This window comes from Chrysoperla carnea, chromosome 3, assembly GCF_905475395.1.
Source record: "Chrysoperla carnea chromosome 3, inChrCarn1.1, whole genome shotgun sequence".
NCBI classification, from domain to species: domain Eukaryota; kingdom Metazoa; phylum Arthropoda; class Insecta; order Neuroptera; family Chrysopidae; genus Chrysoperla; species Chrysoperla carnea.
Window position 1 is genome coordinate 70,477,910 of NC_058339.1, and position 15,922 is coordinate 70,493,831.

Sequence of the window (15,922 nt, forward strand, 5' to 3'; positions counted from 1 at the left end):
ACAGTGATGTTTACGAAAAAATGTTTCAAACAAAAGAATTTATTTTTTTATAAGGAACATTTTTTATATTTAAATTTTTGTTATATTTCTAACGGTTTACAAGATGATTTCTACGGACTCAAGACCTAATTGACCTACGTTATCGTGTTGACAGGCAGAAGGACAGACAACCGAAAATGGACTATTTAGGTGATTTTATGAACATCTATACCAAAATTTTGTTGGTAACACCAATATTTTTAAGCGTTAAACTTAACATACCTTGATAATGAAATAATAATTTGAAATTAATATTTTGAAAATGAAAACATCCAAATATATGAATTTGTCGCATCACTATACAAAGGATATTCACTTCTATCATGACAATTACAAATATGCATTATTCCTTCATAAATCAGAATGGAATGTCAAAAGTGAGATAAAAAGAGTTGATTGCAGTTTGCACACATTTGTTATTGAAAATATTTTTGTACTTTATGATGAACCGTGATAATTATTGAAAGTTCTATTTTCACTATGATTTTCCATTAATTGTTATGAAAAATTTAATATACGTATTTGAGCGGTTATGTTATTGTTCATAGCAATTTTATCCAATTTATAAAAATATATCGTGTAGTGATATTTTATAAAAATATGATATACAAACGATCATAATACAATTAGTTTATTTAAAAAAATATGTCTATTAATTTAGCTTCTTTAAATCCTTACGGAAATGGATTACTTTTCGCCGGCTTTAATCAAGATCAAGGTAAAAATTTATTTAATATTTTTATTTCTTTTCATTGAATACTTAATTTGGAAAGTTGCAACAATATCCGTATTTTCTCTTTTGACAATGGCTTCCGGGATTAATTTTTATTTAAGATTTCTAATACAAAATCACATATCGTATATTTAAGATATGTCACCTAAAGTTTCTAGAAGCCACCTGTATAATAACCCACAAATTTGAATTTTGAAAATGAAAATATAAACATTTCGTTGATTATCTAAATTTCTAACCTCTGATTTTCTGTAGTTCGTAATTTTCTTTCATGAATTTTTATAGGATGTTTTGCTTGTGCAACGGAAAATGGATTCCGTGTATATAATTGTGATCCATTAAAACTGAAAGAACAAAAACTATTCGAAGATGGCGGTCTTGGTTATGTTGAAATGTTATTTCGATGTAATTATTTAGCGCTGGTTGGTGGTGGAAAACAACCTCAATATCCTACAAATAAGGTCATTATTTGGGATGATTTGAAGAAGGAACCGGCGATACATTTAATATTTTCACAGCAAGTTCATGCTGTACGGTTACGACGAGATCGTATTGTTGTAGTGTTAGGTTAGTATTTGATAAAATATGATTGTCTACGTTTTTTCCAAACTGAGTGCTTGCGAGCGCCCAGTTAGCATCGATACCTCGTAAATCGACAATCCATCTCTCCAGAATTTTAGCTTAGTGCTAATTTTTTTAAAGCTTTATCAAGGGAGGATTTTTTATTTTTACGGAGTATAATTAATTAACCAAATATATAAGTTTTCTTGAATTTTCTAGAGGGTATTATTAAAGTATATACATTCACTCAAACTCCACAACAATTACATGTTTTTGAAACGAGTCCAAATTTAAAAGGATTATGTGTTCTATGTCCGAATAGCAATAACTCATTACTAGCGTTTCCAGGGCGAAAAACTGGACAAGTACAGGTAAAAACGTTTGAAAATATTCCGAAATAATTTTAATTCAATCTATCTAAAACAAAATTTGTGCATAGGTAGTTGATTTGGCAAATACGGAAAAAGCTCCATTGGATATAATTGCTCATGAAGCACCACTTAGTTGTATTGCATTAAATTTACAAGGTACACGATTAGCAACTGCCTCTGAAAAAGGTACTCTAATACGTGTTTTTGACACATCAAATGGACAAAAAATTACTGAACTTCGGAGAGGAGCCCATCAAGTAAGTTTCTTTATTTATTTGGCAACCCATTTTCGCTTTTGTTAACATGTTAAAATTTTTATTTTAGGCCACCATTTATTGTATTAATTTTAATCACACATCAACATCATTGTGTGTTGCATCTGACCATGGTACCGTTCATATATTCTCACTGGACGATCCAAAATTAAATAAACAATCATCATTAGCGAATGCAACATTTTTACCAAAATATTTTTCATCTAATTGGTCATTTTGTAAATTTACCGTACCAAATGGGCCACCTTGTATTTGTGCATTCGGTCCTGATAATAATTCAGTTATTGGTGAGTATTTATAATTCATTTAAAAAATTAAGTTTTTATAACTTCTATAAAGAGGAACTCAACCTTCAAAAAAAATTGACCGAAACTTGTTATAAATTTGCATAAGAATAGCCTTAGCTTTAAAAAAAAAATGGCACGTCTAACAGAATATCGATATGTTCTGTAGCTTTGTATTTAGAATGTCGCATTCGATTTGTTCCGTAACTAAAATATATTTTTTTTTATACCACGATTCGATAACAAAAAAATGGGAGTTTATATTTGAAATTTTGAGCTTCATACGGTCTTCCATAGTCATTTCGAGGCCACACTAATATGCTTCCTAGATAGATTTTTGTGACCCTTGAAACTTTTGGCATGAATCCAAGAGACCGGGGTTGGACTTCTGGTATGTGTGTATTTTTTTCAATTTTCTTTAATCCTTGAAATTTTTGTTAGAAACATTGTTCAAAGAAATACTTCTCTGCAAACAAAAACTAAAAAATTCATCATACCTTATCGCTTTTTCACGAAAGTTGAAATGAAGGTAAAAATTTTCCTTTAAAATTTTTTTTTTTTATAAAAAAAATTCAATAAAATACTCGAAAGCTTTGCCATTTCTCTTTAAAACTCGTTACTATTCAACCTAGGACGAGCTTTCTTGGCTAAGTTATTCATTGTCTAATAAAAATTGCTAAAAAATAACAATAAATCTAAAATATGGATTTATCAATAAAAAACATTTCTAAACAATGATAAAATGTCTCTATTTACAACAAAATGAATGAGTTGAGGATTATTTTTATAAGGTCATAATTTGAGAAGATACGACAGTTTAATGTGAAAAGTGTCTATTTTGCTTAGTCGGTCAATAAATTGGTCTGAGAAGCTCGTATAAGGATCAATATACGCGCATTTTAAAGAGAAATAACTTATGCACTTCGTACACGCTTTTCAAATTAATATAAAATTAAAAAATAAATTTTCTCAGCAATTCAACCCAGCGGTATATATATATATATTTATTTATTTATGATAAAAATGTTTGATATATTGGTTCAAAAGCTAGAAAGCACAATCTATCGGATGGTATGTATTTCATTCGGATCCAATCATTTTTCGTTGAAATATGCCCGTTTTTTTCAGTGCGCCTTTTTTTACGGGGTAGTATATAATATATTTATAGCAGTTTCATAATAATCGTTTTAAATAAACAAAAAAATAAATTCAATTATTTTATTTTTCTAGTGATATGTGCCGATGGAAACTATTACAAATTTGGTTTTAATAACAAAGGTGAATGTGCATTGGATATCAGTGCTCAGTTTTTAGAAATGACTGACATTCGTTTATAAAAGGTATTTCTTTCTGTTTCTTTTCGTTTTTTTTTTTTTTTATAATTAAAAAAATCATTTATCAAAAACTCAATTTTTTTACTTTAAAAAAAACTTTTCAACTCCAATAAAAAATAGTGAAATAGTGCTTTGATTCTTCTGAGTTAAACGTCAAGTTTATACAAATGCTAGCGTGATGATTTAATTTTTTTTATGTTATATTAAAATTCTTCCTTACCTCTTCCACCCCCTTTAAAACAGTAGAATAATAACACACTCTTTAAATTATTACACAACTGAATAACTAAACAAAAATATCATTTGTTAATACTATTGAAAATATAAAAATAACAAAACGTTGAAAAAAAATACTGTGATGAAAGAAAAGAAAATTTAGTTATATATATATATATATATTTTTTTTTTTTTTTAGTTTGACTCTAAATAAATAAAATGTCATTCATGAAAGGCCGATTCCACCACCATTGGTTAATTTTAATCATTAAAGCTTACTTTCCCTACATCGACCAATAAAATATCATTTTAATTGTGCGAGAGATTACAAATCAATATAATTTTGTTTCCTGATTTACTTAAAGTACTACTTCCCTCAGGAGACGAAAAGTTTATGAATTTAATCAACAGATCACGAACGCATATAATAAGAACGTGAAACTCGAGAGGAGAGGGTAGCAGGAAAAAAGGCGCTCACCTGGGCGAGGTCTAATTGCGTTGTGTAATTTGTACTGCGCGTTGTAAAAAAATAATTCAAAAATGATTGCCGATTTGACTAAACTGTTTCCCTTCTCGATACTTATACTACCTTAATTGATTTATTGGTTTTTATTTGTGATGATTAACTAAAGTAAGATGCCTGCACACCGCGCTGTATAGAATAAGCCTTGAAATTTTCTGCATCTAAATTTTATTTTCTATTCGATTTAATTCATTTTTTATCTGATTTCTACTAATTAGTATTTAAATTGCTCTCTAGCTAGAGCATTTCTAGCAACTGCGCAGGTTGATTTGATAGTTTAAATTTTAGGTATGAGGGGTGACAAAAACGGTCAACTTTCAACTGTATGTTAAAAAAAGAAATCCTTGGTTAAAGTTAACCAGAGGAAGTGAAACCGGACCTTATTCCCATCGTATCATATTGTACTATTTAATTATGTTTAATTAATATTAATTAATTTGTGTATTTTTAAAATTCAATCACATGGACTTTAATTATTATATCATTTTCACGTATTGAAAATACTTTGATTTGTATAAAAAAAATTGTCTGTAATAAAATATAGATTTGTTTTTGAGTTAATTATTTTATTATTTATTTGAGTTAAATAATTTTAAAGAAATAATTTGAAAAGTAAGTTTGAACTAACAAGGGAAAGAAAATAATTGGTATTTGTAAGTTAAAATTTAAAAACTATTGTGTACGTGAAAAGTTAATAAGCATATTGTGCGATTCTTTTTTGAAACCGCAGAATGACAAAAACTCAGGGAATATGAGCAAGAAATTTAATTGATAATAAAATTATGATGAAAAACAGGGTAATCTAAGGTTTCTATCAGAAAATCTAAGGAACTAACAATAAAATAAATTTTTAGGTGTTTTATTTTTTTTACTTTATAGACTATGATTTTTATTCGAACCACAAACTTTTTATAATTTTTTTCATTTTTACAAAAATCTTAAAAAAACAAAAATTTAATCGATTTGAGCCTGCTTGTTCTTTAGGTACGACCGAAAATCTCCCCTAATTAATGGATTTTAGGCGATATTATAAAATATTCGACCAATCATGAAATGAACATGATTTTAGTATTTTTCGGGTCAAAATTTTCCTTTTACCAAGGTTTATCAAATTCCGAAACATGTTGTTTGGAATTTTCTCAATTTTTTAAGGGGTGGGAAAATTTACCTAATGACGTTAAACTTCGCTTCCTTTATTTCATAATTTTTTGATAGTTAATCCACGTCGCTTCCTTTAACCACCTTGATTTAAGGAGCAGTCCAGCACTGTAGATGTTTTTATTTCCTCGAAAGGATAATCTAATTTATTTAATTTTAATAAAGGCAGAAAACTTTTTATTTTATATATAAGACGATAAGGACGGATGGACGTAACAAATAAAAAACGTTCTCTTTTTATGGAAACAAAAAAATACTCTTGAATGGGAAAAAAGCGAAAAGGTGATTAAAACAACTTTTGTTAGTTTTGCTTGGGTTACTTTATTTGATTTCTTTTTAATTGTCCAATATTTTATTTAAATACAATAAAATTTATCTATTTTTTTTTTTCATTTAATTTAATATTTTATTATTTTAATAATAAAAAATTTAAAATTTATTTTTCTTTAATGATGTCTTAACATTTAAAAGGACGTTTTTATTTAACACAATTGGACTAAATATTTTTGGGATCTTTAATTATTCAGAACGGTTGCTAGAGATAGAGATTCTCTCAAGCTTATATTAAACCATTTTTTTTTTCCAAATTTCAATGCTTTATAGGATACCGAATAAAAATTTTTTATTTATAACTTCAGTAATGTCGGTTGAAAAAACCGCAGTTGGGATGGCTTCGTTATACTTCGGCTGTCTCCGTAGATACGATTTGTTTTCAATGACAGATTACATACAATAAAATGTACTATGTACTATTGGCGCTTGCGTACTAGCGTGAGATTTTCTCTGATCGTAAGGTAATGATTATGGTACGAAAGACCAATCTGAAGGGTTAAAAGAGTGATATCATTACCGTCTAACTAACTCGATGTCGTTTCCATTCTGGAAATAATTTGTATAATCATTTTTTATTAAAACTTATCGATTACACAAAACAATTCAAACAAAATTTTTTTGGAAATTTTGAAAAAGATCCTATTATTGATCTACCAAAAAATGATTATATTGATTACACTCAATATATAATGTTATATATGACGGAAATATTTTAAAATACTTTTTATAGCGTAATCTAAAAGGCAAATTTTTATTAAAATTGTTTTCTTGTATTTTGGTATATAAAATATTTTGTAGGCCCAAGGGTTTAATTTGAGACAGATATGAAATTAGGCTGTGTATTTTTGATTGTTAACATAAGTTATACCTGTATTTTCTGGTACTGTTTTTTTTTTATTAATACAATTAATACCATACTTAAGTGAAAAATTTAATTTTGTTTCGTAGTGTGTACAAATTTAAAAAGTGTTTTACTATAAACTAAAGTACTTCAATTTAGTGACATTTAAAATTTTAAATTGATATGTTGTGCCTCTATCGACTTATAATGAGAAAAATCGATAATTATCGGGGGAATTGACCGGGAATCATTATGAAGATTAGGAAAACCATTGAAACTGTCGCTGAAACGATTTTGAAATTGCAAACTTTTTATGATATTTTGGATTTTATAAATATCTGAATTTGCGGCTTAGGTATGTTCAAAATTTGTGTTGTCACATTTTTCACTTTTTTTAGTACGTATGTATAGCGTAGAGAAGACCGCAAACACCACAAGAGTTAGGTTTTTTTGTTGACTAGACGGCTTGTTTTCTGAAAAAATGACTTCATATAAGATTTATTTATATCCGATACCATAAAAAATGTCCGGCCAATTGTGAAATGAACTCGTTTTTTGTATTTTTAAGGTCCAAATAATCATATATACCGAATTTTATCAAAATCCGAGGCAAAAAGTACTTTTAAGATTTTTCACGATTTTTTTTTCGAGGACAAATTTGTGACTCCATTTTCGATGAAAATCATTACATAAAGTAATTTTGACCCTAAAAATGCAAAAATCGTGTTTATTTGATTATTGGGAACTTAGTTTAATTAAAACCCCATACAAAGTGCAATTTCTCGATTCGATTTCAGGTAATTTCGAAGAAAAAATTAATCTAGTAGACAAAATAATTTTGAAAATTCAATATTATGTTCACTCTGATAAATGGCGGTACGGCTACCTTGAAAAAACTACTTCAGAAAATAAAGAGACATAAAAACGTACCCAAAAAGTACATTTTAGATATATCCAAGGCAAGGTATAATTTTAATACCTTGGAAATGGATTATGTTTTAAAGGAAAATAATTACGAATTTCGGCGATTTTTTATACAAAAAGAAACAAAATCGATTTGGTTAGAATGTTGAATTTACGATAGAGGTTTTACATATCATTAATCGTTTTCAAACATAACTCACGTAAATTTTATAAAGAATAATTTCTATGTTTTGTTTCTAAATAAGTGCAAAGATACAATTTATTTTTTAATACTTTGAAAAATACAAAATTTTGGGCATCTATTATAAATGTTTTGTAAAATTTATTCCTAATCAAGGATTTCTTTATCGAATTTTTTTACTGATTAAAATTACTTCGTTAAAACAATTTTTCGATATTTATTTATTAAAATCAAGTAGATGGCAGCAATGTATTGTTTATCTAGTTTAAAACGGATAAGATAGATTTATGAATTTTAAAATAAAGAAAAATAAGGTTAACTCTAGACAAATATCCTACTTTAAATTTTTTCTCAATTCTATGTCTCATCCAATCAATGTAAGGTCAGACCTAGTATTTGACAGTTATTTCAAAATAACGAAAAAATTGAAATGGCTGTTGTCAAAGACCGGACTCCTCTATCAGGAGGTCTGGAAAATGTCCAATTGCGTGGCAAGCTTAAAATTGATGAATATTCACTGCCCAAATTAATAACAATTTTCAATTTTTGTTATTTTGTTTATATGGTGTTAAAAATACTTCATATTCATCAATTTGAATCTTGCCGCGGAACAATCTTGGCAGCAGCTTCACAAATTTGCAGCTGTTATGAAATAATTGTCAAATACGACGCCTGACTCTCGACTTATAAACCTCACAATCCAATAAACTTGTAAAAAGTTTATTAATTTTTAATTCGACTTTTAAAACTTATCTAATCTTTTACTCCACACTCGTCTGTACTTTAGGCATTGGCTCATGTTATTAGCCATTAAATTTTAATTAAATCAAATTCTACCAAATGTTTGGCAAAAAAAATTTAAATCCAAAATTAAATATTGCTTGACCAAATTAAGTAAAATCTTGGCTACGACCCTGTTACTTTACCAATTTATATGTCTGAATTGTTTATATTGCTATTTGTTTTCAAAATTTTGATATAAAAATTATAATTGAAAAAAAAGCGTCTATAGGTTTCATTTTTAGGCATTTTACAACATACAGAGAGAGACTCCTTTTTTAATACACAAATCTAAATTTTGAACAGGAATTGAATTAAACCACAGTAGGTTTAGTTAACTCAAATTTGGAGTGCATATATTTTATGGACTGGACGACTGCTTTAATTGGATTTAATGTCCATGAACGTTTTGAAGTGTATTCATTGTTATCAGTGATTTCATTGATACTACTATTCATACTGCCACATGTTGATAAAGACGGATTTTCAACCAATTCAAAGTAATACTTGATTGCAGCATTATGACCGCATGCGGCTAAAAACGAATATGCCACTGTCCCTGCAACTGAATACAAAAATAAACTTTAAAAAAATAAATGAGATCTAACTTAAAAAGAAAATTTGAAAGTCTCGTTTAACAAAATTGCAAAGAGCTTTATTATCCCATGTTGCGCTGAAATTATCCCATGTTGCGCTATACACTACATTACACTACATTATACAAGTATGTTAGTACAAACGACAGGTTTCTCCTGGGTTATGATGATCTCGGATGACTATGCGCTTACTTTAGCGGCTTTTTGCCTTTTTTAGAGGAAAATGTGTAACAAGAAGAACAGAGGCAGGTTACCCATAAGGGTAACGACGAGGTTACAAAGGGTACGGAAGTTTTTAATTAAAGAAAGAAACAAATATATATCCTGCTCCTAGATAATGAATAAAAAGGAAATTATTTAAAATCCATTTGACACTCGCTGATCAGCTCGAGCAGATGCTTGTGAAAGTTTGAAAGAGTCATCTCCAGAAATTTTTGACCAAGATAAGATTTTTGTTTAAACTCAACTAAAATATTTCAAATAGATAAATTTTTGAAATACTTACGTATTGACCATGCAACAGTCGTTTGATAACAATCATTTCGTCCTGTAACTTTAATACCTTCCTCTTTAATTTGAAAGACATATGTACCAGTGTAGAAATACGTTCCAAAAAATATGATGAAACCTAATGCTAACAACGCAACAAAACAACATATTCCACTGATCAAAATAATACGTCTACATCGAACAATCGCTCCATACACTGATGTGAAGCATGACATTGCGTAAAATGTGTTAAAAATAACACAGAATGTTGTTATATCAATTTTCACTGTAAAAATAAGATATATAAACTTTTCAAGTAATATTTCCAAGGTGAAACTCTGTTTGTAAACTAATTATTTTTCAATGCGATTTTCATCTTTATTGTGCAACAACCTTAAATTTTTCGAAGCTGCGGTCTTTTTCTTAAAATTTATGAATATTCGTTGGGGATGGCATTCAAATAAGAAGAAAATTGAATGAAAGTATGCAAAAATTATTTTGTTCGTTAAGAACAAATTTCGTGCCGGAAAAAGTTTTTAGGCACAGCCTTAACAGTAGCCTCTGTAATTTCCAGGCGTTTTAAAATGATTGCCAAATAGTAAGCTTAGAATCATTTTAATTTTAGGTTAGGTGACAATGATTGTCCCAGAGTAAAGTACATTTAAACCGTAAAATCCGTTGTGCTGCCTAAAAAAGGGATGATCTAATATCTATATCCACTATTCTATGAACCATGTAGAGATTTGAAGTCAACGTCAGACGTCAAAAAACGTCAGGCCCAAGTGAGCCCAGGCCGCAGTGAGGAAGATAGAAAGAAACCGACGTTGTAGGCGTATAAGAGAGACGAATACAGCTATATTCGCCTATTTTATCTGTCTCTCTACAGGTATACGCGTATACTTTATCTGGCCTCACTCTACTGCGATCAACCGTTTGGCGGCGACTATGCAGCTCTATGATATCTCTATGAAGAGGATACCATACTTCCGATTTCATAAGACCTACAACCTTGGAACTTTTATTGGGTGGGAGGAGTTGATTGGAAATCAATTAGATTTAAATACTATATGTTTAGTAGTTTTGACTCCAAGTTGAAGATTAGTGAGAATTACCAATTTTCAGGAAAATGTTGATTGTATAAATCATAGACGTTTTATTTCTTAGAAGTTTATGATAAAAATATTTTATGGAACTATCTCAATAGAATCCAATGAAAAACTCTACTCGTATAACTTCATTTTATGAATGATAAATGTGTGCTACAACAATTTCAAATGTGTAATAATATTTGCCTATATCTTAATAAGTTTTTTGCTATTACAATTTCTCTTTGTTGTTATATTACAGAGTGTTTCAGGTTATATAAAAACATTTTTTACCGTCATTATGAATTTTAGCATCCCATAATTTCATTAAATCATTTGTTTCTGGTAAATCTTCACGTCGAATAATATTATCAGTATCGGCACCATGATCCCGTAAATCGGCCAATTGTTTTTCACGCATTAATAACGTGATTTTTAATGTTAAAACCATTAAAATTGTTAAAATTAAATGGAATGTCTAAAAACAATTAATCCATTTGAAATAATATTCAATTATAGATAAACCAGTGATGCAAAACATACCGATTGAATAATTCCATTAAGTATTGTTGCTTGTCTCCATGTAAAAATATAACAACATTTATTTGAACGTTTATCAAATAAATTTTCCGTATCCATTTTTAATTTGTTTCAATTATTTTGTTTGATAAATAATAAAATTAATTATTATTTTATTTCATAAAATTAAATTGTAAGTAATTACTTTAAAACATTTGTTAATAAAATTAAATGCAAAATTTGTTTATAAATTTTCTTAAATAAAAATTTTGGAATAAAAAATTCTAATTTTTTTTACATTATGATATAAATTTAGAATTTGTGTTTTCTAATAATAAAGATACACAAATATACTTATGTGTCCTAAATGGCAGAAAATCAATACTGGAATATAAACATATACTAAGGTAAAGGGTTGCACCCTAGAGGAGATGAATCTTGGATCGCCTTTAAGTTTCTTGAAAGATGTTTAATTCAATTTATTCAGCTTTTTTTAAACAATACATTGTACAGAACATGTCATAAAACGAGATAGGAAAAATGAAAGGAAGGAGAGGTATGCAACTATGACTGGCTTAGTTTGGAACTATTAACCTTTGAGCAAACCTAATGGAAAACCATAGGTAGGATAGCCGGCACCTGATATTAAAGACCAAATGCCTCCCGAGTATTACTAATGGAGTGATTCGGTTAAGAATACTTAGATGAAGTACATAAAATTCTAAACTGTAAATTACATAAGTCAAACTAAACGATTTTCTCAGTTGAATAGATTTCTGACAAAAAAAAAAAAAAAAAAGTTTATAATAATAAAACTGATATAATTTAGATTTCAATGTACTATTTATTATCAATTCAACTGAGAAGTCAAATATTAAAAGGATAAAAATCCTTATTAATAAAGTACTTATAAAAAAAACATATATACATTAATTTTTTTTTTCTCTCAAATTCATATATATATATAAATGAAAGAATAATTCATCTAAAGTATATTTATCACTTTGTTATTAATTATTAATTAAAAAGAGTTATATTTTTGAATAAAAAAAACGGTAGTGACGCATGTACATCCGCGGAGGCTGTGAGCCAATCGGAATCTCGCTAAATTTACATTTTTCAGTATAGGTTTCTATGGAAAATTACGTTTAATTAGACAAACAATTTATCATTCTGCATGTTATTTTATCATTTCTCCGTGTGGTGGCGTTGCTAAAACGATGGGGTGACGTCACTGGTGTTTGATTTTATGGTTTAGAAAAACCATTTTCAATTGTAAAATTACATGAAAAATCAATTTAAAAAACTAAATTTTTCTTGGTAATATTTAGTTAACTTTCGAAAAAAAATTGAAAAACATACAACTTCTCTATTTGCAAAGCAATTTGTAAGTCACCTAACAACAATAAGTTCTTATGTATAAATTTCAAACGAAAGAAAAATCGTGTCTAAGGCTCAAAGTAACACTTTGTCTAACGAATATAGACAAATATTTAATAAAAACTTGTCTACTGTAGTTACAAACCTCGAACCACCCCTTCCATTATAGAATTGTTTTGCGACTTATAAATTTATCATACAGTTGAATTGCTTGGTTTCGAAGTCGTAAATCGACACATTAGTAATAGCTTTTTAATCAGCAGCAGTTTAATGAGAATTAATTACAAAAAAGTATCTAATGTGTAGGAATAATGGTGCTAAATGAGAGACTATTTCCACTGTTATATTTTTTCAAATGGCTTTCGATAAGGAAGGCAAGGTACAGCATTCTTCCCTATTTTATATGCATACCCATGACTTTCCCAAGAATAGAATCGTTTAATGAGTTCAAATTATATACGTTTCGATACATAGAGATAAGAATATTCGAATTTTAACACCAACTTAATTACTACTTGACCTACTTAATTTTTCTGTTTTAATTACCGAAAATTGATTATCTTGCAAATTGTGCTTATAAGATTCATTTGAAGAATACATTTTTAGAGTAAAGAAATGCAAAAAATTATACTGTCCGGAAAATCAAACCCCGAAGCTCTTGTAAAAGTTGTATACATGATACAAAGATACTTTTTTGAAATGGGATTTATGTTATTTTCCAGTTTTTGAAAACATACAATATCTGCATAACAGAGTGATAAGGAAAACTGAGAATGTTAACATCTATATACTGATTTTCAACCATCTAGGCAAATTTGGGGAGGGTGTACTGAAGTTTAAAGCCACAAAAACCACGAAAAAACGTAATATTTCGACATAAAAAAGAAGAAAGGGGCTGGGAAATTTGGGGAGATTGTAGTAAAGTTTATAGGCGCGAAAAAATCAAAAAAAAAAAACCGAGGGGAAAAATTTTCGACGACGAAAAGGATGGAAGGAGAACTATAGGAAGTTCAGGTTCAGGGGGAAAACTTCTCTGGCCTGCACTCTCCTTAATATGCTCCTGACTACATGTACTATTAAGCTTAAACACTGTTTACTCCTAACACAAAATTGACGAGCTAAAATTTGTTTGAATTAATTTGGTAAATATTCGAAAAGTTATGAAAAGTTGAAATTATCAAATAATATAAGAAGTTATACTTCTTCGATAATAACAAATATAATAATTTAAAAATCATGTAAACAAATAATACATACTAAAGTTAATCTATATATTATTGTACTGCTCATAGATGATACTTAATCTGTCATCTATCTATCCTTGTTTATTGTGAATGATTTTATATTTATCCACTAACTTCATAGTGTTAAAAAATTGTCCCTAACTTCAACATGTAGTTTTCGCGTCACCCTGTGCGCGCGCATTATAAAAATTCACACTCATCATTTTTTCATAACACGCTTAAAGAGGTAATAACTTCAAAAACATATTTTGTTAAATATCTGCTTTACAATTTATTACAAAATTCTAGGTTACACAAAACTATAATAAAATACTGTACAAATACTTCCAACATAAAAATTGGGAATGTTATCGCCATTCCCTTCTTCCCGATAGATTTACTTCTGATTTAATAATTCGTGGTTGAAAATTATTAAACGATATGGACAAAACATTTTCAGTAAAACATAAATAATTTTACAACAATAAATTACTTCACTACCAATAATAATATTGGTTTTTGCCAATGTCATTCACGTTTCATTTCACGTTTAGTAACACGACTCACTTCTTTTACTTTTGGTTTTTTCTTTTCACGTTTTGGCATTGAATTAATATGTTCTTCAACGTGTTCTAATTTTAGTTGAGCATGCAAACTACCCTTTACTTCACGTACATATTCATCAATTAGCGCACTTTGATCAGGATTTTTATATTTGAGTTCTCGAATTAAACTCTCATACGATCGATCATTTAAGTAAATGTAGCATTTAATCATATATAAGCCAGCTCGAATGGAATTTGGATCATGTTTTAAGGCTAATTTACAATCTTCTTCAGCATTTTCAAAACGATTCATATTCATGTAAGCCATTGCACGTGCTGTATACACCAGAGAATTATCTTTGATCTGCTCTATGGATTGATTGTAGTAAGTTAATGCTTTACCTAAATCACCTTCACGAAATGCTCGATTACCACGTTTGTTAAATGTTTCTGATTTTTCTTTGCGGATATTTCGATCTCGCGTGCGACGCTCTGCGTCTAGTTCTAAATTTTTTTTAAAGGTATCTAGCGACATTTTTGTAAAAGTTTTTATGATTTTATAGATTTTTTTTTACGAAGCTTGGGGGAAAAACATTGTTTAATAATACTAAAATTTTAAAGTTCTACTGATACCTTTTGTTGCCTTGACAACTAATTTGCGTCAATGTGACATTTCTATGGCCTCTGCTACAATCGAAGAAAAGAAATAAATAAGAACAAATTATTCTGAAGATGCAACGCGGAGATCAAACATACCAAATTTTTAATTCTATGATGGGTGATGAAAGCTCTTCTCGTCAAACCTGTCTCGTGAAAGCAACATTCCAAGCTATGTAACACTCGGGGAACTCCTCGAAGAAGAATTTACTTAATAACCCGATAAACTCGCCTTAGTACTTCAGATTGGAAAAATTATTCATATCCTCAAAGGTTCATGAATAATTCCCTAGCATTGACGAGCTCCACAACACCTGATCTAAGATGTTAATTGTTTTCTCAACAACTCCAGGCATACTTCAGAAAACTAAACACAAAACTAGATATGTTAGAAACTCTAATGCGATTTTTGTTAATGACTTCTCTGTTTTATTAAAGCATAAAATATTCGGATACTTACCATAGCTTACCAAGCTGTAAAAAAATTTCTAAAAATTGCTCAAAAAGCGCTCCAAAATTTACCTTGTGAAATATAACGTATGTGCTGTGATGTTAAGTGAAGCATCATTTTTGTCAAAATAATGAGAGTAGAATTCGTTCCATACAGAGACGGGTTAAATGTCGAGAACGCCTTAGGCAAATACTTCAGGACCCCCTTTAGCGGAATTTTTTTATAAATTTTAACTAGTACTTATATAATAACTACTGTTTCTTTGTTTAAATTTTCACGCGCACGTCTCTTTGTATTTTCGCTTCCCTAATCACGTGCCTAGTTTGACTTTACGGATAATCCGCCTTTGGTTCCATATATGATGGGGATTTGCTTAAATGCTCTAGAAGAGCTCTCTCGACTGTCCTAGAAGATACTGTCGCTT

The 15,922-nt window shown here is 28.9% G+C and overlaps 3 protein-coding genes across 6 annotated transcripts; 1 reads left to right on the forward strand and 2 right to left on the reverse strand.

Moving 5' to 3' along the window:
- Nucleotides 1-513: 513 nt before the first annotated feature.
- LOC123294795 (WD repeat domain phosphoinositide-interacting protein 3) lies at nt 514-11,570 on the forward strand. Of its 4 annotated transcripts, XR_006535119.1 has the most exons (8): nt 514-757; nt 1,058-1,339; nt 1,553-1,704; nt 1,773-1,961; nt 2,029-2,266; nt 3,494-3,603; nt 4,013-4,334; nt 11,559-11,570. XR_006535119.1 is itself a non-coding variant. In XM_044875944.1 (7 exons), the coding sequence occupies exons 1-6, from the start codon at nt 685-687 to the stop codon at nt 3,598-3,600; spliced, it is 1,041 nt and encodes a 346-aa protein (XP_044731879.1). In that variant the 5' UTR covers nt 514-684; the 3' UTR covers nt 3,601-3,603; nt 4,013-4,794. The 4 variants fall into 4 exon arrangements, 3 of the variants coding, with proteins under 3 accessions (XP_044731879.1, XP_044731880.1, XP_044731881.1); XM_044875944.1 differs by lacking the exon at nt 11,559-11,570 and having other exon boundaries at nt 4,013-4,794; XM_044875945.1 differs by lacking the exon at nt 11,559-11,570 and having other exon boundaries at nt 4,179-4,794.
- On the reverse strand, nt 7,936-11,348 carry LOC123294796. Its single transcript, XM_044875948.1, has 4 exons — nt 11,267-11,348; nt 11,018-11,201; nt 9,655-9,924; nt 7,936-9,118 (listed from the first exon to the last, which is right to left on the reverse strand). Exons 2-4 carry the CDS (start codon nt 11,172-11,174, stop codon nt 8,868-8,870), a joined length of 678 nt encoding a protein of 225 aa, XP_044731883.1. The 5' UTR covers nt 11,175-11,201; nt 11,267-11,348; the 3' UTR covers nt 7,936-8,867.
- A 2,651-nt stretch (nt 11,571-14,221) lies between the features above and the next one.
- Nucleotides 14,222-15,615, reverse strand: LOC123296216 (tetratricopeptide repeat protein 12-like). The gene is made up of 2 exons (XM_044877677.1): nt 15,570-15,615; nt 14,222-14,894 (listed from the first exon to the last, which is right to left on the reverse strand). The coding sequence occupies exons 1-2, from the start codon at nt 15,613-15,615 to the stop codon at nt 14,374-14,376; spliced, it is 567 nt and encodes a 188-aa protein (XP_044733612.1). The 3' UTR covers nt 14,222-14,373.
- Nucleotides 15,616-15,922: the final 307 nt, after the last annotated feature.